The sequence below is a fragment of the Oryctolagus cuniculus genome, chromosome 7 (assembly GCF_964237555.1).
Source record: "Oryctolagus cuniculus chromosome 7, mOryCun1.1, whole genome shotgun sequence".
NCBI classification, from domain to species: domain Eukaryota; kingdom Metazoa; phylum Chordata; class Mammalia; order Lagomorpha; family Leporidae; genus Oryctolagus; species Oryctolagus cuniculus.
Window position 1 is genome coordinate 45,835,417 of NC_091438.1, and position 24,092 is coordinate 45,859,508.

The window sequence follows — 24,092 nt, forward strand, 5'->3', positions numbered from 1 at the left end:
CAACTAAATTTTCCTGTCTTCTTTTCACTCATCATAATTTCTAAAATCAAGATTCATCTCAGGTTAGGTTCTCTCAGTCAACAGATAAAATATATCAATAAAAAGGGACATGAAATAGGTGGCTTGTGATATTTTTCACACCACAAACTGAATTTTAGTTTCTTATAAATGTATGTCCCACCATTCTAGAAACAAAGATCAGAAAGCATATTTATCAAGTACCTACCAAGTTAAAGTGAGAGTTCAAAAAGATTATGTGTGGGGCCGGCGCCGCAGCTCACTAGGCTAATCCTCCGCCTTGCAGCACCAGCACACCGGGTTCTAGTCCCGGTCGGGGCGCCGGATTCTGTCCCGGTTGCCCCTCTCCAGGCCAGCTCTCTGCGTGGCCAGGGAAGTGCAGTGGGGGATGGCCCAAGTCCTTGGGCCCTGCACCGCATGGGAGACCAGGAGAAGCACCTGGCTCCTGTCCTGCCATCGGATCAGCGCGGTGCGCCGGCCACAGCGCGCCAGTCACGGTGGCCATTAGAGGGTGAACCAACGGCAAAGGAAGACCTTTCTCTCTGTCTCTCTCTCTCACTGTCCACTCTGCCTGTCAAAAAAATAAAAATAAATATAAAAAAGATTATGTGTGGGCCCCAAACATAAAGGATCTATATTAGCCAAAGGAATTTTTCTATAAAAATCTCCAATCCATTGGGCTTATGTAAACCCCAATTTGGAACCTGCTAAAACAAGTATAGACGAGTACGTGAGGAAGCAGGGATGTAAACACATGTGGCTGGAGAAACAGAGGTGGAGATGCGGGTGGATCTGGGTTTGGTTAGGAATGAATCAGACCATCCCACAGAAGTGGCTCCTCCCTGGATGGACATGCTGCTATAAAAGGGCCATCAACCCAAACTTCAGTACCCAGCAAGCTCCTTCAGCCTGCTTTCTACTTGCTCTTCTGGTGAACAAGGTAAGAGAGAATACAACTAATTTTGCCTACTTAATATTAAGCAAGATAAAAACCAAAGAGTTCTGGTTGTTTTATCTTTTTCCTTCATATTTAGTGGCACTATCACTAAAAGTTTATTTCAATATAGCAATGAAACAAGGGCATAAATTGATTTCCATGAGGCTACTCAGTACTCTCTGCATTGTTATGGTATCTCCGTTTATTCATTCACTCAACATATCCAGATTAACAACCTTCTATTTGCAAAGTGCTGCTCTTAGCTTTGATTCTGCAGTAGTGAACTATAACTCTACTCTTAGGAAGCTAATTTAGAGTGGGAAGACACTCAGTAGATAACAAATAAATAAGATAGTTTCCAATGGTAATTAGAACAGTTGGAAAAGTAGAGAGTAAATCAGTAGAGTGTTCTTTAGATTTGGATGGCCAGAAAAGTACTCTAGAAATATCTCTTTTTTTCTTTTTTTTCAGATTTATTTATGTATTTATTTGTTTGTTTGTTTGTTTGTTTATTTGAAAGGCAGAGTTACAGAGAGGCAGAGGCAAAGAGACAGAGAGAGGTCTTCCATCTGCTGGTTCACTCCCCAAATGGCCACAAAGGCCAGAGCTGTGCAGATCTGAAGCCAGCAGCCAGGAGCCAGGAGTTTCTTCTGGGTCTCTCACATGAGTGCAGGGGACCAAGGAGTTGGGCCATCTTCTACTGCTTTCCCAGGCTATAGAGGAGAGCTGGATCAGAAATGGAACAACCAGGACTCGAACCAGCAGCCACATGGGATGCTGGCACTGGAGGCGACAGCTTTACCTACTATGCCACAGTGCTGGCCCCCTCTCTTTTTTCAATTGACACACAACAATTATACATATATACAGGGTATAGTGTGATTGTGATATCTTGATACATGTATGCAATGGATAATGATCAGGTAAGGGCATTTAGTATATGCATCATCTCAAACATTTATCATTTCTTTGCAGTGAGAACATTCAAAATCCTTTCCTCAACCAATTATAGTGACCTATAGTTACCCTACTGTGCTGTAAAACTTATTCATCCTATCTAACTGCATTTTTATACTTGATAACCAGCCTCTCTCTATCCCCCTCTACCCACTACTCTTCTGACTCTCTGGTAACCACTATTCTTCCCTCTTATTTTTATGAGATCACCTTATTGGCTTCCCACTTAAAAATGACAACATGCAGTGTTTGCCTTTCTGTGTCTGGCTTATTTTACTTTCCAGGCTCATCTACATTGCCATAAATGACAGGATTTCATTCTTTTCCATGGATGAATAATATTCCATTGTGTGTGTGTGCATCACATTTTTATTATCCATTTGCTCACAGACTCCTGGGTTAATTCTGTATCTTGGCCATTGTGAAAAGTCTGAAATAAACATGGGTGTGCAGATACCTATCTCTTCAGCATACTGATTTCCTTTTCTCTGGATATATACCCAATAGTGTGACTCCTGGATCACATGATAGTTCTCTTTACTTGTTTGAGGTTTCTCCATACTGCTTCCCATAATGGCTGTACTAATCTATATTCCCATCAAGAGTGTTTAAGAGGTCCCCTCCCTCTGCATCCTCACCAGCAATTGTTCTTTTTTATCTATTTGATAATAGTAACTTTAACTGAAGATGGTATCTCAAGAGCTGGGATCTTAATAACATGATTCTAATGCAGAAATAAATCTGGTTCAAAGAATAAAATGTGCCTACAGCAAATTTAAAAAGAGGAATAGTGGTGTATGGTGATGCCAGAGAGCTAAAAAGAGGTGGATCATGTAAAGAGAGGGCACAATAGCCTTCGGGCATTATTTTAAACATATGAGCAGTCATTTGAGAGTATTAGGCAAAGGGTGTTGTTAAAAGACCACTCTGGGCTACTATGTGGAAAACACGATAGTTTTGATGAGACATAGTAGAATTGGTGAGAAAGTAAAAAACTAGAAATTATCCACAATTCCTGTCTTTATACCATACTGACTCACATCCATGTTTAATCAACTCAGCCTACAACACATGCCAATCCATCCAATTTGTCTCCCTCTCCACTGTGATCATCCTGGTCCATGCTACATCCATTGCCCACCTTTGACTCTGTCATTTCATGAAAATATTAAACATTTATTTTTCTGTGGATATATTTGGATTGTTTCCACTTGAGCAGGTATTATAAACAACAGGGCTATTAACATGTTCATATATGACTTTTGGCTGTGTATTTATATGCATATATAAATGTATGTATGGGCCGGCGCCGTGGCTCACTAGGCTAATCCTCTGCCTGTGGGGCCGGCACACCGGGTTCTAGTCCCGGTTGGGGCGCCGGATTCTGTCCCGGTTGCCCCTCTTCCAGGCCAGCTCTCTGCGTGGCCAGGGAGTGCAGTGGAGGATGGCCCAAGTGCTTGGGTCCTGCACCCCATGGGAGACCAGAAGAAGCACCTGGCTCCTGTCCTGCCATAGGATCAGCGCGGTGCGCAGGCCGCAGCGCGCCAACCGCAGCGCGCCGGCCGTGGCGGCCACTGGAGGGTGATCCAACGGCAAAAGGAAGACCTTTCTCTCTGTCTCTCTCACTGTCCACTCTGCCTGTCAAAAAAAAAAAAAATGTATGTATGTATGTATTTCCTTTGAGGATGCTTCTAGAAGTAAACAGCTGGATGTCAGATACTACCAAAGGCCCTTCTGTGTTTCTGCAAGCTTATGCTTAACTCCAGCAAAATCTGACACATTTGATTTTTCATATCCTCACCAATATTTCATATTGCCAAGTTTCTGTTTCCTTTTTATCTTCTTACTCATTTCAGTGGATGAATTGTCATTTCAACTTGAATTTGCTCAGTGATTAACAAAGTTGAGAAACTTTGATATATTTATTGGGTATTTGAATATCTTTTTCTGTAAAGTTTCTGAGGTGGAGACCCATTTTTCTAGTGGATGTCAGCCTTTTTGTATTGATCCATTAGAGTTATTTTTACATCCAGGGCAGAGATTTTATTGGTTAAACATGCGGCATATATCTTCCTACTCTGTGGCTTGCTCTTTTCTTCTTTATTGGTATCTGCAAGTGAACACACATTCCTACTTCTAATGAAGCCCAACTTAACAATCATTTTCTTCATGATGAGTACTTTTTGAGTTCTATTTTGAGTTCTATTTTGAGTTCTATTGAAGATGTATTTCCCTTCTCAGGGTCTTAAAGATATTCTCCCATGTTATCTTCTTTTATCTCTTGCATGTAAAATCCACTGGAAATTTTTTTCCCATATGGGAATTCAATTAATTAATTAAGCTACTAGAACTTTTGCCAGTGAGTACAAGAAAGAGTAGGGCATAGGGGTGTACCCAGGAAGCAATGAAAGAGATCAACCATAATGTCTAAGCAAGGTAAAAAGGGAAGAAAGTACATAAAGCAGTAAATAGAGAGGTCAAAAATTATTGAAGTTAGGGAACAAAAAGAAGATAAGAAAATGAGATCTTCTAGATAGAGATTTTAGACCTGACATAATTAAAGATAAGTTCAGGAACTATAATATGGTAAATAAGACTGAAAAAATTTTTAATTTTATGTGTGATTTTGGTAAGAAGTATATTGCTTTTAAATCAATCTATCTTAAAATTTAGCAAGGTCTGGTCCACTTCACATTTTAATTAGTGATAAAATTCTATATAATTCTACTAATTTAATTAATGATAAAAGTCTATGTAATTCTAATTTATTTTATTCTTTCTGTTCACCTTGCCTTTTCTATGCTTCTTTACTTTCTTCTTCCCTGGTTTCTACTGAATTAATTGGGGATTTTTCAAATTGTCCCTTTTCCAATCTAAAACTGCAGAAATATAATTCTATTATTTTAGGGATACCTATAAACATCAAAATATTTAGTGAGAAATATATATTTAAATTCCTGTTCCCTTTTACCAAATAATCAAAATCCTTAGTGCTTTAGTTCTATTATAGTCATATTTTCACATTATTTTTTCCTAGAGTATTTTAGTTTCACTGGGCATTTTAAGTCCTATAGTGGTCATTACAATCCTTTTTTTTTTTTTTTTTTTACAATAAACGCTTACTTAAATGTATTGATACGATTACCAATAAGATAAATCAGAATATTTCTTAAATGGCAAAATTAAAGCTATTTTGTCTTCACCCAAAACAACACTTTTTAAAAATATTAAGAACCAGGGCCAGTGCTGTGGCGCAGCAGGTTAAAGCCCTGGCCTGAAGCACTGGCATCCCACATGGGCGCCAGTTCAAGTCCCAGCTGCTCCTCTTCCAATCCAGGTCTCTGCTATGGCCTGCGATAGCAGTGGAAGATGGCCCAAGTCCTTGGGCCCCTGCACCCATACAGGAGACCTGGACGAAGCTCCTGGCCAATTAAGGAGTGAACCAGTGGATGGAAGACCTCTCTCTCTGTCTCTACCTCTCTCTGTAACTCTGTCTTTCAAATAAATAAAACAAATCTTTTAAAAAAATTAAGAACCTATTAAAACAATACTATCCAATTAAAAATAATACAAATATCATGAAATTTAAAAAAAATTATGTGAAGGATCACTCAGCATTTTACCATTTGGCAAACTGGCTTTCAAATAATTGTCACAGCAAAGTAGTCATTTATAAATTTAGTTTCTTGGGAACTGATTTTCAGCACATTCAGAGGGGCAAAATTTCCTGCATCTGTCTAGTGCTTAATAAACTTGTGTTGAGCAAGGAGACCAAATCAGCCTTCTGATTATTTACATACACTAAAGTCTGTAAGACAACCTAAATCCTGCTATAAATGGACTTAAGGACAAGAAACAGCCAATTTTACTACATCAATTAAATTCTGTACTGATTTTTACTATATACGTGGTAAAGAGAAGTTTTTCATGGCTGTCATCCATTCTCAAAGATGAACTACTTAGGGGGGGATGTAGGTTTAAACTGTGGGAAATTGTTATAATAATATTATCTAAAGCAATAAAAAATTACAAGAAAACTTAACTTATATTTCTTCTTGCTAGGTTCACATATATCGCCAAAAGATGTCTACTCTCTTTGAAAACATCATTGCCATCACTGAACTTTTCCATCAATATTCACAAAAAGATAAAGACACTGACACACTAAGCAAAAAAGAGCTGAAGGAACTTCTGGAAAGAGAGTTTCATGCAATCCTAAAGGTAAGACCTATCTGACAGAACTAAAGCACAGAGAGTTTCATTTCTTTGTCAATAATCTATCTAACAAAGGACAACTCTGAACATTCTGGAATTACTTCTTATGGAATAGAAACTCAGTTGGTCTTACTTTAAGACAGGTAGAACTGTGAGTTCATCCTTACATATCCGTATATGTACTATATAAGGCAGACAGTAAGAATCAATATTTAATGACAAATAAAGGATTCCCAGGTGAATAGTTTTTTATACTATTCTTCCCTGCAGCAAAATTGAAAGGAGAATATATTTAAAAGACAACTAAACTACAGAATATATAAATTTTGATTTTTAAGTAAATGTATGTATTAAAAAAAGAAAAACAAAAAGGATACAAGAGAATAAACAATATAAAATGGTATTTGGTGAGAATGAGCTAAAAGAATCAAATAAAAAAATCTAAAACTTGATTCCTTTTGGTACCAAAAGTGCACAAGTTTCAATATTGGTCTAAATCGGTGATTGGTTTGATCTAATCTCCAACTGTGATTTCCCACTGTATAGAACCCAGATGACCCAGATACTGCTGATGTATTCATGGAAATCCTGGATTTAGACCACAATGAAAAAATAGACTTTACGGAGTATTTACTGATGGTGTTCAAGTTGGCACAAGCATATTATCAGTCTACCACGAGACAAAACTTCCAAACATCAGAGCGAAAGCACAAAAGGCATAGCCACCAACACAAACAAAAAGAACATGACACAGAAGAAGAAGAGGAACCGAAGAGAACATTCAGGGATTCAAGAAGACATGATGGAAGTAAGAATAGGTCAAGACATAACACCTCAACAGAAAGAGGGAAAAAGAGACATGGGTCCACCTCAAGGGGACAAGAGGACAGAGATGAAAAAACTCTGCAATCAGAAACGGAAGGATACAGAAGAAAACGTCACGATTCAACAGGAAAGCAGAAAAGGAGATCTGCTTCGCGAAAAATGAGTGAAAAGAAACATAAGACAAACACTAGCCCCAAGAGAACAAGAGAAACAGAGGGAGATGAAATTTGTTATGGAAACAGAAAACAGATGTATGCAACTTGGGACAGTCCACAAGCTGGAGATTCACACTACAGACTAGAAGATGATGAAGAATCAAGCACACAAACATCAGGAACGAGAAGAACACAACAAAGAAGAAATGTCCACTCACGGGACAGCACGGGAGAGCAAGACACTACACCAGCAGGATCCCCCTCGGGGAGACGCACACAGCGGGGACCCAGTCCCGGTCAGGCCAGCGACAGCGAGGCCCACGCCGAGCACTCGGGCAGACAGGCCACACGCACCCAGGGCAGGTCCGGGTCCCACGCACGGGAACAACAGGCACCGCCCCGCGGACAGACCGCAGACAGCTCCAGGCACGCGGGGGAGCAGCAGGGACAGACCTCCAGACACAGGCAGGCTGACGCCGCCCAAGGGCACTCGGCATCCAGCAGGAGCGAGAGGCAAGGGGGGCAAGGGGCCCGGCACGCACAGTCGGCAGACAGCTCCACGCACTCAGGCACCGGCCACGGACAGTCCTCCCGGGCGTCCGGCGGCCACGGACACCGCCACTCCAGCGTCAGCCAGGCCAGCGATAGCGAAGGGCAGTCAGTGGACTCCGAAAGCGAGTCGGCGTCAGAACACGGCCGCTCCGCTGACACCCAGCGGGACCAACAGAGACCCTCCGGCCGCCGCTCGGGAGAACAGTCTGGACACTCACGCCCTCACCTCTACCAGCTCTCCCAGCACGAGCAGTCCGAGGCGGCCCACGGGCAGCCCCGATCCGGTACTAGAGCCACACAGCAGTCCGGCCGCGAGCAGGAACGGGACGGCCCCCGACACGGGGCGCCTCGCGAGCGTGAGCGTCAGGACTCCACTGGTGGACGGCACGAGACCTCCCAGGGACGCTCCGGGTCCGGCAGCAGAGGAAGACAGGGCTCCCGCCACGAGCAGGCTCAGGACAGCTCTAGGCACGCTGCGCCCCACGGCGATCACGCCAGCTCCAGGGGACAGTCAGCATCCAGCAGCGGAGGGAGGCAGGGATCTCGCCACGAGCAAGCCGAAGACACCTCCGGGCGCTCTGGGTCCCAGCACCGCCAGACAGCCCCCCAGGGACGGTCCGACTCGGCCCACGGGCGGTCAGGAGCCCGGGGAGAGAGCACACCACGATCCGGCCACGGGCAAGCAGCAGATGGCCCTAGGCAGTCAGGCTCTCGGCGCCAACAGACTGCCACCGGCACAGACAGTTCCAGACACGCACAGTCTCCGCAGCAGGGACACGCGGCCGCTGGACCCGCGACAAGCAGACGCCGGGGGTCCAGCGTCAGCCAGGCCAGCGATAGCGAAGGGCAGTCAGTGGACTCCGAAAGCGAGTCGTCGTCAGAACACGGCCGCTCCGCTGACACCCAGCGGGACCAACAGAGACCCTCCGGCCGCCGCTCGGGAGAACAGTCTGGACACTCACGCCCTCACCTCTACCAGCTCTCCCAGCACGAGCAGTCCGAGGCGGCCCACGGGCAGCCCCGATCTGGTACTAGAGCCACACAGCAGTCCGGCCGCGAGCAGGAACGGGACGGCCCCCGACACGGGGCGCCTCGCGAGCGTGAGCGTCAGGACTCCACTGGTGGACGGCACGAGACCTCCCAGGGACGCTCCGGGTCCGGCAGCAGAGGAAGACAGGGCTCCCGCCACGAGCAGGCTCAGGACAGCTCTAGGCACGCTGCGCCCCACGGCGATCACGCCAGCTCCAGGGGACAGTCAGCATCCAGCAGCGGAGGGAGGCAGGGATCGCGCCACGAGCAAGCCGAAGACACCTCCGGGCGCTCTGGGTCCCAGCACCGCCAGACAGCCCCCCAGGGACGGTCCGACTCGGCCCACGGGCGGTCAGGAGCCCGGGGAGAGAGCACACCACGATCCGGCCACGGGCAAGCAGCAGATGGCCCTAGGCAGTCAGGCTCTCGGCGCCAACAGACTGCCACCGGCACAGACAGTTCCAGACACGCACAGTCTCCGCAGCAGGGACACGCGGCCGCTGGACCCGCGACAAGCAGACGCCGGGGGTCCAGTGTCAGCCAGGACAGCGAGAGCGAAGGCCACTCGGAGGACTCAGAGAGACAGGCCGGGGGCCAGCGTGCACCCGCCCACGGTGTCTCAAGGGACAGCTCTGGCCACTCCAGGTCTCAGCAACGGGAACGCACCAGGGGCGAACACGCCGAGTCCGCCCAGGGACCCTCAGCAGCCGGAAGCACGGGAAGACACGGAGAGAGCCACGGACAGTCTCTAGACAGCCCCAGACAATCGGGCTCCCAGCACACGCAGGCCGAAACCTCCCAGGCAGAGTCCAGCCCAAGCAGCAGGAGGAGCAGGAGGCACGAGCAGTCACCGGACAGCGCCGGACACTCTGACGCCGCACCCGCACGATCCCCCTCGGGGAGACGCACACAGCGGGGACCCAGTCCCGGTCAGGCCAGCGACAGCGAGGCCCACGCCGAGCACTCGGGCAGACAGGCCACACGCACCCAGGGCAGGTCCGGGTCCCACGCACGGGAACAACAGGCACCGCCCCGCGGACAGACCGCAGACAGCTCCAGGCACGCGGGGGAGCAGCAGGGACAGACCTCCAGACACAGGCAGGCTGACGCCGCCCAAGGGCACTCGGCATCCAGCAGGAGCGAGAGGCAAGGGGGGCAAGGGGCCCGGCACGCACAGTCGGCAGACAGCTCCACGCACTCAGGCACCGGCCACGGACAGTCCTCCCGGGCGTCCGGCGGCCACGGACACCGCCACTCCAGCGTCAGCCAGGCCAGCGATAGCGAAGGGCAGTCAGTGGACTCCGAAAGCGAGTCGGCGTCAGAACACGGCCGCTCCGCTGACACCCAGCGGGACCAACAGAGACCCTCCGGCCGCCGCTCGGGAGAACAGTCTGGACACTCACGCCCTCACCTCTACCAGCTCTCCCAGCACGAGCAGTCCGAGGCGGCCCACGGGCAGCCCCGATCCGGTACTAGAGCCACACAGCAGTCCGGCCGCGAGCAGGAACGGGACGGCCCCCGACACGGGGCGCCTCGCGAGCGTGAGCGTCAGGACTCCACTGGTGGACGGCACGAGACCTCCCAGGGACGCTCCGGGTCCGGCAGCAGAGGAAGACAGGGCTCCCGCCACGAGCAGGCTCAGGACAGCTCTAGGCACGCTGCGCCCCACGGCGATCACGCCAGCTCCAGGGGACAGTCAGCATCCAGCAGCGGAGGGAGGCAGGGATCGCGCCACGAGCAAGCCGAAGACACCTCCGGGCGCTCTGGGTCCCAGCACCGCCAGACAGCCCCCCAGGGACGGTCCGACTCGGCCCACGGGCGGTCAGGAGCCCGGGGAGAGAGCACACCACGATCCGGCCACGGGCAAGCAGCAGATGGCCCTAGGCAGTCAGGCTCTCGGCGCCAACAGACTGCCACCGGCACAGACAGTTCCAGACACGCACAGTCTCCGCAGCAGGGACACGCGGCCGCTGGACCCGCGACAAGCAGACGCCGGGGGTCCAGTGTCAGCCAGGACAGCGAGAGCGAAGGCCACTCAGAGGACTCAGAGAGACAGGCCGGGGGCCAGCGTGCACCCGCCCACGGTGTCTCAAGGGACAGCTCTGGCCACTCCAGGTCTCAGCAACGGGAACGCACCAGGGGCGAACACGCCGAGTCCGCCCAGGGACCCTCAGCAGCCGGAAGCACGGGAAGACACGGAGAGAGCCACGGACAGTCTCTAGACAGCCCCAGACAATCGGGCTCCCAGCACACGCAGGCCGAAACCTCCCAGGCAGAGTCCAGCCCAAGCAGCAGGAGGAGCAGGAGGCACGAGCAGTCACCGGACAGCGCCGGACACTCTGACGCCGCACCCGCACGATCCCCCTCGGGGAGACGCACACAGCGGGGACCCAGTCCCGGTCAGGCCAGCGACAGCGAGGCCCACGCCGAGCACTCGGGCAGACAGGCCACACGCACCCAGGGCAGGTCCGGGTCCCACGCACGGGAACAACAGGCACCGCCCCGCGGACAGACCGCAGACAGCTCCAGGCACGCGGGGGAGCAGCAGGGACAGACCTCCAGACACAGGCAGGCTGACGCCGCCCAAGGGCACTCGGCATCCAGCAGGAGCGAGAGGCAAGGGGGGCAAGGGGCCCGGCACGCACAGTCGGCAGACAGCTCCACGCACTCAGGCACCGGCCACGGACAGTCCTCCCGGGCGTCCGGCGGCCACGGACACCGCCACTCCAGCGTCAGCCAGGCCAGCGATAGCGAAGGGCAGTCAGTGGACTCCGAAAGCGAGTCGGCGTCAGAACACGGCCGCTCCGCTGACTCCCAGCGGGACCAACAGAGACCCTCCGGCCGCCGCTCGGGAGAACAGTCTGGACACTCACGCGCTCACCTCTACCAGCTCTCCCAGCACGAGCAGTCCGAGGCGGCCCACGGGCAGCCCCGATCCGGTACTAGAGCCACACAGCAGTCCGGCCGCGAGCAGGAACGGGACGGCCCCCGACACGGGGCGCCTCGCGAGCGTGAGCGTCAGGACTCCACTGGTGGACGGCACGAGACCTCCCAGGGACGCTCCGGGTCCGGCAGCAGAGGAAGACAGGGCTCCCGCCACGAGCAGGCTCAGGACAGCTCTAGGCACGCTGCGCCCCACGGCGATCACGCCAGCTCCAGGGGACAGTCAGCATCCAGCAGCGGAGGGAGGCAGGGATCGCGCCACGAGCAAGCCGAAGACACCTCCGGGCGCTCTGGGTCCCAGCACCGCCAGACAGCCCCCCAGGGACGGTCCGACTCGGCCCACGGGCGGTCAGGAGCCCGGGGAGAGAGCACACCACGATCCGGCCACGGGCAAGCAGCAGATGGCCCTAGGCAGTCAGGCTCTCGGCGCCAACAGACTGCCACCGGCACAGACAGTTCCAGACACGCACAGTCTCCGCAGCAGGGACACGCGGCCGCTGGACCCGCGACAAGCAGACGCCGGGGGTCCAGTGTCAGCCAGGACAGCGAGAGCGAAGGCCACTCGGAGGACTCAGAGAGACAGGCCGGGGGCCAGCGTGCACCCGCCCACGGTGTCTCAAGGGACAGCTCTGGCCACTCCAGGTCTCAGCAACGGGAACGCACCAGGGGCGAACACGCCGAGTCCGCCCAGGGACCCTCAGCAGCCGGAAGCACGGGAAGACACGGAGAGAGCCACGGACAGTCTCTAGACAGCCCCAGACAATCGGGCTCCCAGCACACGCAGGCCGAAACCTCCCAGGCAGAGTCCGGACCAAGCAGCAGGAGGAGCAGGAGGCACGAGCAGTCACCGGACAGCGCCGGACACTCTGACGCCGCACCCGCACGATCCCCCTCGGGGAGACGCACACAGCGGGGACCCAGTCCCGGTCAGGCCAGCGACAGCGAGGCCCACGCCGAGCACTCGGGCAGACAGGCCACACGCACCCAGGGCAGGTCCGGGTCCCACGCACGGGAACAACAGGCACCGCCCCGCGGACAGACCGCAGACAGCTCCAGGCACGCGGGGGAGCAGCAGGGACAGACCTCCAGACACAGGCAGGCTGACGCCGCCCAAGGGCACTCGGCATCCAGCAGGAGCGAGAGGCAAGGGGGGCAAGGGGCCCGGCACGCACAGTCGGCAGACAGCTCCACGCACTCAGGCACCAGCCACGGACAGTCCTCCCAGGCGTCCGGCGGCCACGGACACCGCCACTCCAGCGTCAGCCAGGCCAGCGATAGCGAAGGGCAGTCAGTGGACTCCGAAAGCGAGTCGGCGTCAGAACACGGCCGCTCCGCTGACTCCCAGCGGGACCAACAGAGACCCTCCGGCCGCCGCTCGGGAGAACAGTCTGGACACTCACGCCCTCACCTCTACCAGCTCTCCCAGCACGAGCAGTCCGAGGCGGCCCACGGGCAGCCCCGATCCGGTACTAGAGCCACACAGCAGTCCGGCCGCGAGCAGGAACGGGACAGCCCCCGACACGGGGCGCCTCGCGAGCGTGAGCGTCAGGACTCCACTGGTGGACGGCACGAGACCTCCCAGGGACGCTCCGGGTCCAGCAGCAGAGGAAGACAGGGCTCCCGCCACGAGCAGGCTCAGGACAGCTCTAGGCACGCTGCGCCCCACGGCGATCACGCCAGCTCCAGGGGACAGTCAGCATCCAGCAGCGGAGGGAGGCAGGAATCGCGCCACGAGCAAGCCGAAGACACCTCCGGGCGCTCTGGGTCCCAGCACCGCCAGACAGCCCCCCAGGGACGGTCCGACTCGGCCCACGGGCGGTCAGGAGCCCGGGGAGAGAGCACACCACGATCCGGCCACGGGCAAACAGCAGATGGCCCTAGGCAGTCAGGCTCTCGGCGCCAACAGACTGCCACCGGCACAGACAGTTCCAGACACGCACAGTCTCCGCAGCAGGGACACGCGGCCGCTGGACCCGCGACAAGCAGACGCCGGGGGTCCAGCGTCAGCCAGGCCAGCGATAGCGAAGGGCAGTCAGTGGACTCCGAAAGCGAGTCGGCGTCAGAACACGGCCGCTCCGCTGACACCCAGCGGGACCAACAGAGACCCTCCGGCCGCCGCTCGGGAGAACAGTCTGGACACTCACGCCCTCACCTCTACCAGCTCTCCCAGCACGAGCAGTCCGAGGCGGCCCACGGGCAGCCCCGATCCGGTACTAGAGCCACACAGCAGTCCGGCCGCGAGCAGGAACGGGACGGCTCCCGACACGGGGCGCCTCGCGAGCGTGAGCGTCAGGACTCCACTGGTGGACGGCATGAGACCTCCCAGGGACGCTCCGGGTCCGGCAGCAGAGGAAGACAGGGCTCCCGCCACGAGCAGGCTCAGGACAGCTCTAGGCACGCTGCGCCCCACGGCGATCACGCCAGCTCCAGGGGACAGTCAGCATCCAGCAGCGGAGGGAGGCAGGGATCGCGCCACGAGCAAGCCGAAGACACCTCCGGGCGCTCTGGGTCCCAGCACCGCCAGACAGCCCCCCAGGGACGGTCCGACTCGGCCCACGGGCGGTCAGGAGCCCGGGGAGAGAGCACACCACGATCCGGCCACGGGCAAGCAGCAGATGGCCCTAGGCAGTCAGGCTCTCGGCGCCAACAGACTGCCACCGGCACAGACAGTTCCAGACACGCACAGTCTCCGCAGCAGGGACACGCGGCCGCTGGACCCGCGACAAGCAGACGCCGGGGGTCCAGTGTCAGCCAGGACAGCGAGAGCGAAGGCCACTCGGAGGACTCAGAGAGACAGGCCGGGGGCCAGCGTGCACCCGCCCACGGTGTCTCAAGGGACAGCTCTGGCCACTCCAGGTCTCAGCAACGGGAACGCACCAGGGGCGAACACGCCGAGTCCGCCCAGGGACCCTCAGCAGCCGGAAGCACGGGAAGACACGGAGAGAGCCACGGACAGTCTCTAGACAGCCCCAGACAATCGGGCTCCCAGCACACGCAGGCCGAAACCTCCCAGGCAGAGTCCAGCCCAAGCAGCAGGAGGAGCAGGAGGCACGAGCAGTCACCGGACAGCGCCGGACACTCTGACGCCGCACCCGCACGATCCCCCTCGGGGAGACGCACACAGCGGGGACCCAGTCCCGGTCAGGCCAGCGACAGCGAGGCCCACGCCGAGCACTCGGGCAGACAGGCCACACGCACCCAGGGCAGGTCCGGGTCCCACGCACGGGAACAACAGGCACCGCCCCGCGGACAGACCGCAGACAGCTCCAGGCACGCGGGGGAGCAGCAGGGACAGACCTCCAGACACAGGCAGGCTGACGCCGCCCAAGGGCACTCGGCATCCAGCAGGAGCGAGAGGCAAGGGGGGCAAGGGGCCCGGCACGCACAGTCGGCAGACAGCTCCACGCACTCAGGCACCGGCCACGGACAGTCCTCCCGGGCGTCCGGCGGCCACGGACACCGCCACTCCAGCGTCAGCCAGGCCAGCGATAGCGAAGGGCAGTCAGTGGACTCCGAAAGCGAGTCGGCGTCAGAACACGGCCGCTCCGCTGACTCCCAGCGGGACCAACAGAGACCCTCCGGCCGCCGCTCGGGAGAACAGTCTGGACACTCACGCGCTCACCTCTACCAGCTCTCCCAGCACGAGCAGTCCGAGGCGGCCCACGGGCAGCCCCGATCCGGTACTAGAGCCACACAGCAGTCCGGCCGCGAGCAGGAACGGGACGGCCCCCGACACGGGGCGCCTCGCGAGCGTGAGCGTCAGGACTCCACTGGTGGACGGCACGAGACCTCCCAGGGACGCTCCGGGTCCGGCAGCAGAGGAAGACAGGGCTCCCGCCACGAGCAGGCTCAGGACAGCTCTAGGCACGCTGCGCCCCACGGCGATCACGCCAGCTCCAGGGGACAGTCAGCATCCAGCAGCGGAGGGAGGCAGGGATCGCGCCACGAGCAAGCCGAAGACACCTCCGGGCGCTCTGGGTCCCAGCACCGCCAGACAGCCCCCCAGGGACGGTCCGACTCGGCCCACGGGCGGTCAGGAGCCCGGGGAGAGAGCACACCACGATCCGGCCACGGGCAAGCAGCAGATGGCCCTAGGCAGTCAGGCTCTCGGCGCCAACAGACTGCCACCGGCACAGACAGTTCCAGACACGCACAGTCTCCGCAGCAGGGACACGCGGCCGCTGGACCCGCGACAAGCAGACGCCGGGGGTCCAGTGTCAGCCAGGACAGCGAGAGCGAAGGCCACTCGGAGGACTCAGAGAGACAGGCCGGGGGCCAGCGTGCACCCGCCCACGGTGTCTCAAGGGACAGCTCTGGCCACTCCAGGTCTCAGCAACGGGAACGCACCAGGGGCGAACACGCCGAGTCCGCCCAGGGACCCTCAGCAGCCGGAAGCACGGGAAGACACGGAGAGAGCCACGGACAGTCTCTAGACAGCCCCAGACAATCGGGCTCCCAGCACACGCAGGCCGAAACCTCCCAGGCAGAGTCCAGCCCAAGCAGCAGGAGGAGCAGGAGGCACGAGCAGTCACCGGACAGCGCCGGACACTCTGACGCCGCACCCGCACGATCCCCCTCGGGGAGACGCACACAGCGGGGACCCAGTCCCGGTCAGGCCAGCGACAGCGAGGCCCACGCCGAGCACTCGGGCAGACAGGCCACACGCACCCAGGGCAGGTCCGGGTCCCACGCACGGGAACAACAGGCACCGCCCCGCGGACAGACCGCAGACAGCTCCAGGCACGCGGGGGAGCAGCAGGGACAGACCTCCAGACACAGGCAGGCTGACGCCGCCCAAGGGCAATCGGCATCCAGCAGGAGCGAGAGGCAAGGGGGGCAAGGGGCCCGGCACGCACAGTCGGCAGACAGCTCCACGCACTCAGGCACCGGCCACGGACAGTCCTCCCGGGCGTCCGGCGGCCACGGACACCGCCACTCCAGCGTCAGCCAGGCCAGCGATAGCGAAGGGCAGTCAGTGGACTCCGAAAGCGAGTCGGCGTCAGAACACGGCCGCTCCGCTGACACCCAGCGGGACCAACAGAGACCCTCCGGCCGCCGCTCGGGAGAACAGTCTGGACACTCACGCCCTCACCTCTACCAGCTCTCCCAGCACGAGCAGTCCGAGGCGGCCCACGGGCAGCCCCGATCCGGTACTAGAGCCACACAGCAGTCCGGCCGCGAGCAGGAACGGGACGGCCCCCGACACGGGGCGCCTCGCGAGCGTGAGCGTCAGGACTCCACTGGTGGACGGCACGAGACCTCCCAGGGACGCTCCGGGTCCAGCAGCAGAGGAAGACAGGGCTCCCGCCACGAGCAGGCTCAGGACAGCTCTAGGCACGCTGCGCCCCACGGCGATCACGCCAGCTCCAGGGGACAGTCAGCATCCAGCAGCGGAGGGAGGCAGGGATCGCGCCACGAGCAAGCCGAAGACACCTCCGGGCGCTCTGGGTCCCAGCACCGCCAGACAGCCCCCCAGGGACGGTCCGACTCGGCCCACGGGCGGTCAGGAGCCCGGGGAGAGAGCACACCACGATCCGGCCACGGGCAAACAGCAGATGGCCCTAGGCAGTCAGGCTCTCGGCGCCAACAGACTGCCACCGGCACAGACAGTTCCAGACACGCACAGTCTCCGCAGCAGGGACACGCGGCCGCTGGACCCGCGACAAGCAGACGCCGGGGGTCCAGCGTCAGCCAGGCCAGCGATAGCGAAGGGCAGTCAGTGGACTCCGAAAGCGAGTCGGCGTCAGAACACGGCCGCTCCGCTGACACCCAGCGGGACCAACAGAGACCCTCCGGCCGCCGCTCGGGAGAACAGTCTGGACACTCACGCCCTCACCTCTACCAGCTCTCCCAGCACGAGCAGTCCGAGGCGGCCCACGGGCAGCCCCGATCCGGTACTAGAGCCACACAGCAGTCCGGCCGCGAGCAGGAATGGGACGGCCCCCGACACGGGGCGCCTCGCGAGCGTGAGCGTCAGGACTCCACTGGTGGACGGCACGAGACCTCCCAGGGACGCTCCGGGTCCGGCAGCAGAGGAAGACAGGGCTCCCGCCACGAGCAGGCTCAGGACAGCTCTAGGCACGCTGCGCCCCACGGCGATCACGCCAGCTCCAGGGGACAGTCAGCATCCAGCAGCGGAGGGAGGCAGGGATCGCGCCACGAGCAAGCCGAAGACACCTCCGGGCGCTCTGGGTCCCAGCACCGCCAGACAGCCCCCCAGGGACGGTCCGACTCGGCCCACGGGCGGTCAGGAGCCCGGGGAGAGAGCACACCACGATCCGGCCACGGGCAAGCAGCAGATGGCCCTAGGCAGTCAGGCTCTCGGCGCCAACAGACTGCCACCGGCACAGACAGTTCCAGACACGCACAGTCTCCGCAGCAGGGACACGCGGCCGCTGGACCCGCGACAAGCAGACGCCGGGGGTCCAGTGTCAGCCAGGACAGCGAGAGCGAAGGCCACTCGGAGGACTCAGAGAGACAGGCTGGGGGCCAGCGTGCACCTGCCCACGGTCACTCAGGAGACAGTTCTGTGTCTTTTCAAAATGAAATAGGTAATCATACGGGATCTGAATCTTATTCTACTCCTCTTAATGAACATGATCCTTCTTCTGTTTCTGATGAATCTACATATTCCTCTGATGTCCAGACGTCTAGAAATCATCATAGTTATGGTGCTAACAATTCACATTCTGTGATTTCTGAAAGGGCGCTTTATGGATCAGGTGTTGGTTGGAGACATGGAAGCTATGGGAGTGCAGATTATGAGTATGGGCAGTCATGGTTTGGACATTCTCCACGTGGAAATGTCCTTCAGAATGCCAGACCTGAAGGAATCATTAGTAGACATGAGCGCAGAATAGCATGTGGATATGGAGGAGATTATGGGAGATACAATAATATCAGCAGTAATAGGCACTCGGGAATATATAGTCTTTCTAGTAATATACCAAAACAGTTAGGATTTGGGCGGTCACAAAGATACTATTACTATGAGTGAGAAAGTAATGGAAAACTAATTAATCCAAAGAGTAGCAGAACAAATCAAGAACACAGCTTTGAATCTATATACTTTTTCATAATTCTGTTTGGGAGGTTATCTTTTTCTTTATTTTCTTTAACATATTATTATACTTTCATTTCTTTGGTGCAAGTTTCTTTTTATTCTCCTGTGATTTTTTAAGTTTATTCTGGAAACATTAAATGGAAATCAATGCTATTAACAGCTAAATTTGGGAAAGTGCACTGGTAGAGATTAGGGTTCATAATAGTGTTTTTCATTCTGATATTAAATTTTAGTTCTACTTTTGCTAAAAATGTTATTGGAGCCAAAAAGATAAGATCACTCTTCTGTAAGCCAAATCTGCTATATTAACATTAGGCCTCAAGATATCTGCCTCTTTTATCTTTGCATTAAAACTTTGTATTATTCTGAATTCATTAAAATCACTTTGGGAATACTCATTCAAAAATATACTGAATGAAAAATTTAAAATAAAGCTATCATATAACATAGTTGGTCTTGTCTATACTTATTTCTCAGAAACCCAAAAGACTTACTTCTCCATGGCCAGAATTCAATCTTTTTCCCATATCACTGGAAAGATATATGATTACATTGCAGTTTATGCCATTTAAATCATAAATGAGAAAAATTAGCCAAATCCTATATTTTTCTCCAACACAATCATTTTCCCTCATAGGCACCTTTAAGAAGTAAAAGGTCTTTGCTCAATCATGAATATCACCATCATTGATATAAAAAATGTCAACCTAAGCAGCTATTAGCTTGTAAAACCAAGATCAGGAAACAGAAATTACTAATCATAGTTCCTTCCACCAAAGACATGAGGAAATGCCTTCCAGTGAAGAATAAGGGAATAGGGAAGCTATGTGAAATCCCCTGTCAGAGGAAAAGCCTTAATGAAAATGTCAGAGTGTCCAGAAAGGAAATCACATGTACCTTTATGATTCAGCCAAGTGTATGAAGGGGGCTTGGGGGTGGTTGGGCGAACAGTAAAAGTATCAGCATGGTTCTATGATTAAAAGCAACACTCCTCTGTGAGAATCATACCCAAATTTTCCTTCCCATCAGATTAGATTGGAAGGCCAGTGTTTTCATTTTCAGATAAGTTTATCACACAGTCCATTCCAAAACTGCAATTAGATTTCAAGTCTCTAAACTCTCAAATTAATGGTTTCATAGAAGCTGTCTTTCTTGAAATTTTTCCTGAGTAAAACAAGCTAACATGGAATTGATTGTCAAAGTTTAAATGATCCCCAATAGGGGTAGTGAGTGAATGAAAAGCAACAAGCAAGCTCATCTTTCTAATTATCTCAGACAATATGGTGTGTGTCTTCACAATCACTTGAAAGGGGCACTTCCCTCCCATCTTCCCTCCTTCCTGTCTACAAATTTCCTGCTTCCCCAGTTGAGGTACTATCTCCAAATACCCTACAAAACTGCCAGCTCCACAAGGTTCCAGACCTGCAGGCCTTGCTGAACTGCTGCAGACACACACGTGGGGAGAAAATCCTGTCCATTTCTATGACAATTTTTGCCACCTTGTTCCCAGTCTCATAACCTGCTGATTCAGCTCACTCTCGTAGCTTCTCTCTAAAGAATTCAGGTCTCACTAACGGGATGAGGAATACAAAACTATAATGAAGAAATAATACAGACCCTCGGGGCCGTGCCGGGACCCGCGCGGACACAAAGTTTGTGGAAGAACAAACGCCAAAGGCTCAGATCTTCACAAGAAGCCTTGAGGAAGGCCTGGGCTTCGAATATGTGATGTTCCATAATGAAGCTGAGAAAAGAGTAGTTTGTGTTTTCCAAGGAGGTCCTCATCTGCAAGGAAACCATGGATACGTTCATGGAGGTGCCATTGCAACCATGATTGATATTACAGCTGGTACATGTGCAGTTTTAACTGGAGGATATGCCATGACTGCCAATCTAAACATCAATTTTAGAAGGCTTATTTATAAAGCTGGATCCTAACAAAGCCTGAAATAAAAGATCTTCTGGTGGGGGCTGGCATTGTGGCATAGAAGGTAGAGCTGCTGCCTGCAGTGTCAGCATCCTATATGGGCACCGATTCGAGTCCTGGCTGCTCCACTTCCAACCCAGCTCCCTGCTATGGCCTGGGAAAGCAGCAGAAGATGGCCCAGGTCCTGGGCCTTTGCACCCACATATGAGACACAGAAGAAGCTCCCGGATCCTGGCTGCAGATCGGCCCAGCTTTGTCTGTTGCAGCCATTTGGAGAGTGAACCAGCAGATGGAAGACCTCTCTCTGCCTCTGCCTCTGCCTCTGCCTCTCTCTGTAACTCTGCCTTTCAAATAAATAAATCTTTAAAAAAAAAAAAAAAGAAAGAAATAATACAGACGTGGCCTTAACTAAGCTGAGATGTGATGGAAGGACACTGACAGGCATCACAATAGAGACAGCCAGAAATATGTACTCTACAACTGCTGAACCCTCAATGTTTTCTCAAGAACCCATAAAAGACTGAAAAGGTTTTCTTTCATGTCCCTGCTTGCTCAAGGATAGAATTACCACTCTTTTTTTGCTAGCTGACAACAAATTGGTTTACCCAAAAAGGTGCAAACAAGATTTACTGCAACATCACTTTTTTTTTGTTCTCTCTGCTTCCCTCTTAAACATCTGCTTTTGTTCCCTAACTCAGCCAACTAACTCTCTTGCAAGGAAATCAACAATTTTCAAACTAAATAACTAAATGTTTCTAAGTTTATCCTTGGCTGGAGTAATCTTCAGGCACAAACTCTGTCCTCCTTTCTCTCCCATTTCTATACAAAAGTTTTCTCCAATGTGTATCTACCTATATCAACTTCATCAGGCGGGAAAATATATAGAGAGAAGAGGGAGGGCAGGGCACGTTTATTGTTCACAGTCTTTGCCCACACATCCGCAGTCTCCTGTGAAGGGGTTTCTGTCAGTCTATCCACAGGAATTTGCATAGCTGCTCTGAAAACTTTTTGTTACTGCTGCACAGCAAGATAAGCACAGAAATTGAGGGTAAGGGCTTAGAAACATTTTTACAACAATTCGGTACTGATGTAGTACCCAAGTGTATGATCATTATTCAAAATTGTGTAAAAGTTGTAAGTCTCTGACAGACTGGAAACAAACCCTGATCCTTCACCACACACAATAAGAGAAACACAACCAACGGGGGTTTACACTCTGTCCAGCTAGTCAAGATATAAACAAGAGTGCCTCAATCAAATCTCTACATTAAATGGATAAGTATCTCCACAAATATCTAAAAATAAATGGAGCAATTCAAGAAACAAGAATAAGGAAGACAACATGACACCTCCAAAGGAATATAACAACATTTCAATACTAGAATGTGAAAATGATGAGACTGAAGAAACGCAGGAAATGGAATTCAAAAAACTGATCATAGGATTACTTAAAAGTAATCAGAAGCAAATCCATGAATTAAAGAAATGCATACAAGATGTGAATGAACACTTCTCACATGAAATTAAGATTTTAAAGAGAAATCAAAATGAAATATTGGTGAAGAATTCAATAGATCAAATTAAAAAATGCAAGGGAAAGCCTTAACAACAGAATCAGTGAGGCAAAAGAAAGGATATCCAAGACAAATTGCAGGAAATTTTACAGTCAGACCAAAAAAAAAGAAGAAATTAGAAAACTAAAAAAACAGTGTCAGAGATTTATGAGATACTATCAAATTACCCAACATTCTGGTCTAAGGAGTTCTTGAAGATGTGGAAAGACAGAATGGATTAGAAGGCCTTTTTACTGAAATAATTACAGAAAATTTCCTTAATTTAGAGAAAGAAAGGGACGTCCAAGTACAGGAAGTACACAGAATTCCTAAAAGACATAATCAGAAAAGATCCTCACCATGACATATTGTAGTAAAACTCTCCACAGTAAAACATAATTAAAAGATTCATTGCACAAGAGAAATGCCAGATTACTTTCAGAGAATCTCCAAGTAGACTCATAGCTGATTTCTCATCAGAAATCCTTCAGGCTAGGAAAGAATGGCAAGATATAGTACAAGTCTTAAGAGAAAAAAAACTGTCAACCCAAAATATTGTACCCTGCAAATCTCTCATTTAGGAATGAAGATGAAATAAAGACCTTCCATAAAAGAAATTCAAAGAATTTGTCACCACTCATCCAGCCTTATAAAAGATGTTTAAGGATGTGCTGCACTTAGAAACAGAGAAACATGGTCATCACTATGAAAAAATGTGAAGGCAGAAAATCTCCCAATAAAAATGTGCAAAGGGAATCCAAAGTAAACAATAGAAATATTTATGAAAGAAAATGTCAGGGCCACGCTGTTACTTATCAATAGTCACTTTGAAAGTAAATGGCCTCAGGCTGGTGCCGTGGCTCAATAGGCTAATCCTCCACCTGTGGCGCCGGCACCCTGGGTTCTAGTCCCGGTTGCTCCTCTTCCTGTCCAGCTCTCTGCTGTGGCCCAGGAGTGCAATGGAGGATGGCCCAAGTCCTTGGGCCCTGCACCCACATGGGAGACCAGGAGAAGCACCTGGCTCCTGGCTTCGGGTCAACACAGTACACTGGCCACAGTGGCCATTAGGGGGTGAACCAACAGAAAAGGAAGACCTTTCTCTCTGTCTCTCTCTCTCCACTCTGCCGGAAGGAAGGAAGGAAGGAAGGGAGGGAGGGAGGGAGGGAGGGAAAGAGAGAGAAAGAAAGAAAAGATACAGACTGGCTGAATGGATTAAGAAATAAAACCCATCTATTTGTTGCCTACAAGAAACACATCTTATCAGCAAACACATCTCATCAACAAAGATACATGGAAAAAGATATTCCATGCTAACAGAAACAAAAAAAAAATTGGTGTAGCCATCCTAATATCAGACAAAATAGACTTTAACACAAAACTGTTAAGAGAGACAAAGAAGGGCACTATGCAATGATTAAGGGATCAAATCAACAGGAAGATGTGACTGTAATAAATGTATATGCACTCAATTACAGGGCACCTGGTTATTTCAAAGAAATTAATGGATCTAACGGGAAACATAGACTCCCATACAATAGTAATGGGGGACTTCAATACCCCACTTTCAGTAATGGAAAAATCAGCCAGACAGAAAATCAGCAAGGAAACAACAGTTAATCGACACTATACACCAAATGGACCTAACAGATATCTAGGATAGACCACAGGCTAGGCCATAAGGCACATCTCAGCAAATTCAGAAAAATCAAAGTCATACCATGCATCATCTCTGCCCATAATGGAATACAATTGGAAATAAACAACTTAAGCATCTCTAGAACATATGCAACACATGGAGACTAAACAACACACTCCTGAATGAACAGTGGGTCATAGAGGCAATCATAAGAGAAATCAAAAACATGTTGAGGAACAGTTTTTTTTTTCATACTATTTGTTCAACTCCTTATTTAGTATA

General features: G+C 52.6%; 2 protein-coding genes across 21 annotated transcripts in view; one reads left to right on the forward strand and one right to left on the reverse strand.

Annotated features, from left to right (window-relative positions):
- LOC103350055 (uncharacterized) overlaps positions 1–24,092 on the reverse strand; it is a 328,422-nt gene that overhangs the window by 181,138 nt on the left and 123,192 nt on the right. For 10 of the 20 annotated variants that reach the window (XR_011390434.1, XR_011390433.1, XR_011390432.1 and 7 more), the window contains exon 1: positions 20,312–23,232. The exons of 8 other annotated variants lie outside the window; for them this stretch is intronic. Coding sequence is in view for 2 of the 12 variants with exons in the window: in XM_070077707.1 (XP_069933808.1) it covers positions 20,312–20,506 (195 nt within the window). In the remaining 10 variants the exon portion in view is untranslated. Of the gene's footprint in view, positions 1–20,311; positions 23,233–24,092 lie in introns of those variants that run through there. 2 more of the 20 variants (XR_011390429.1, XM_070077708.1) reach the window with 1 other exon arrangement.
- On the forward strand, positions 909–19,143 carry FLG (filaggrin). Its single transcript, XM_008264430.4, has 3 exons — positions 909–958; positions 5,975–6,133; positions 6,674–19,143. Exons 2-3 carry the CDS (start codon positions 5,996–5,998, stop codon positions 18,626–18,628), a joined length of 12,093 nt encoding a protein of 4,030 aa, XP_008262652.3. The 5' UTR covers positions 909–958; positions 5,975–5,995; the 3' UTR covers positions 18,629–19,143.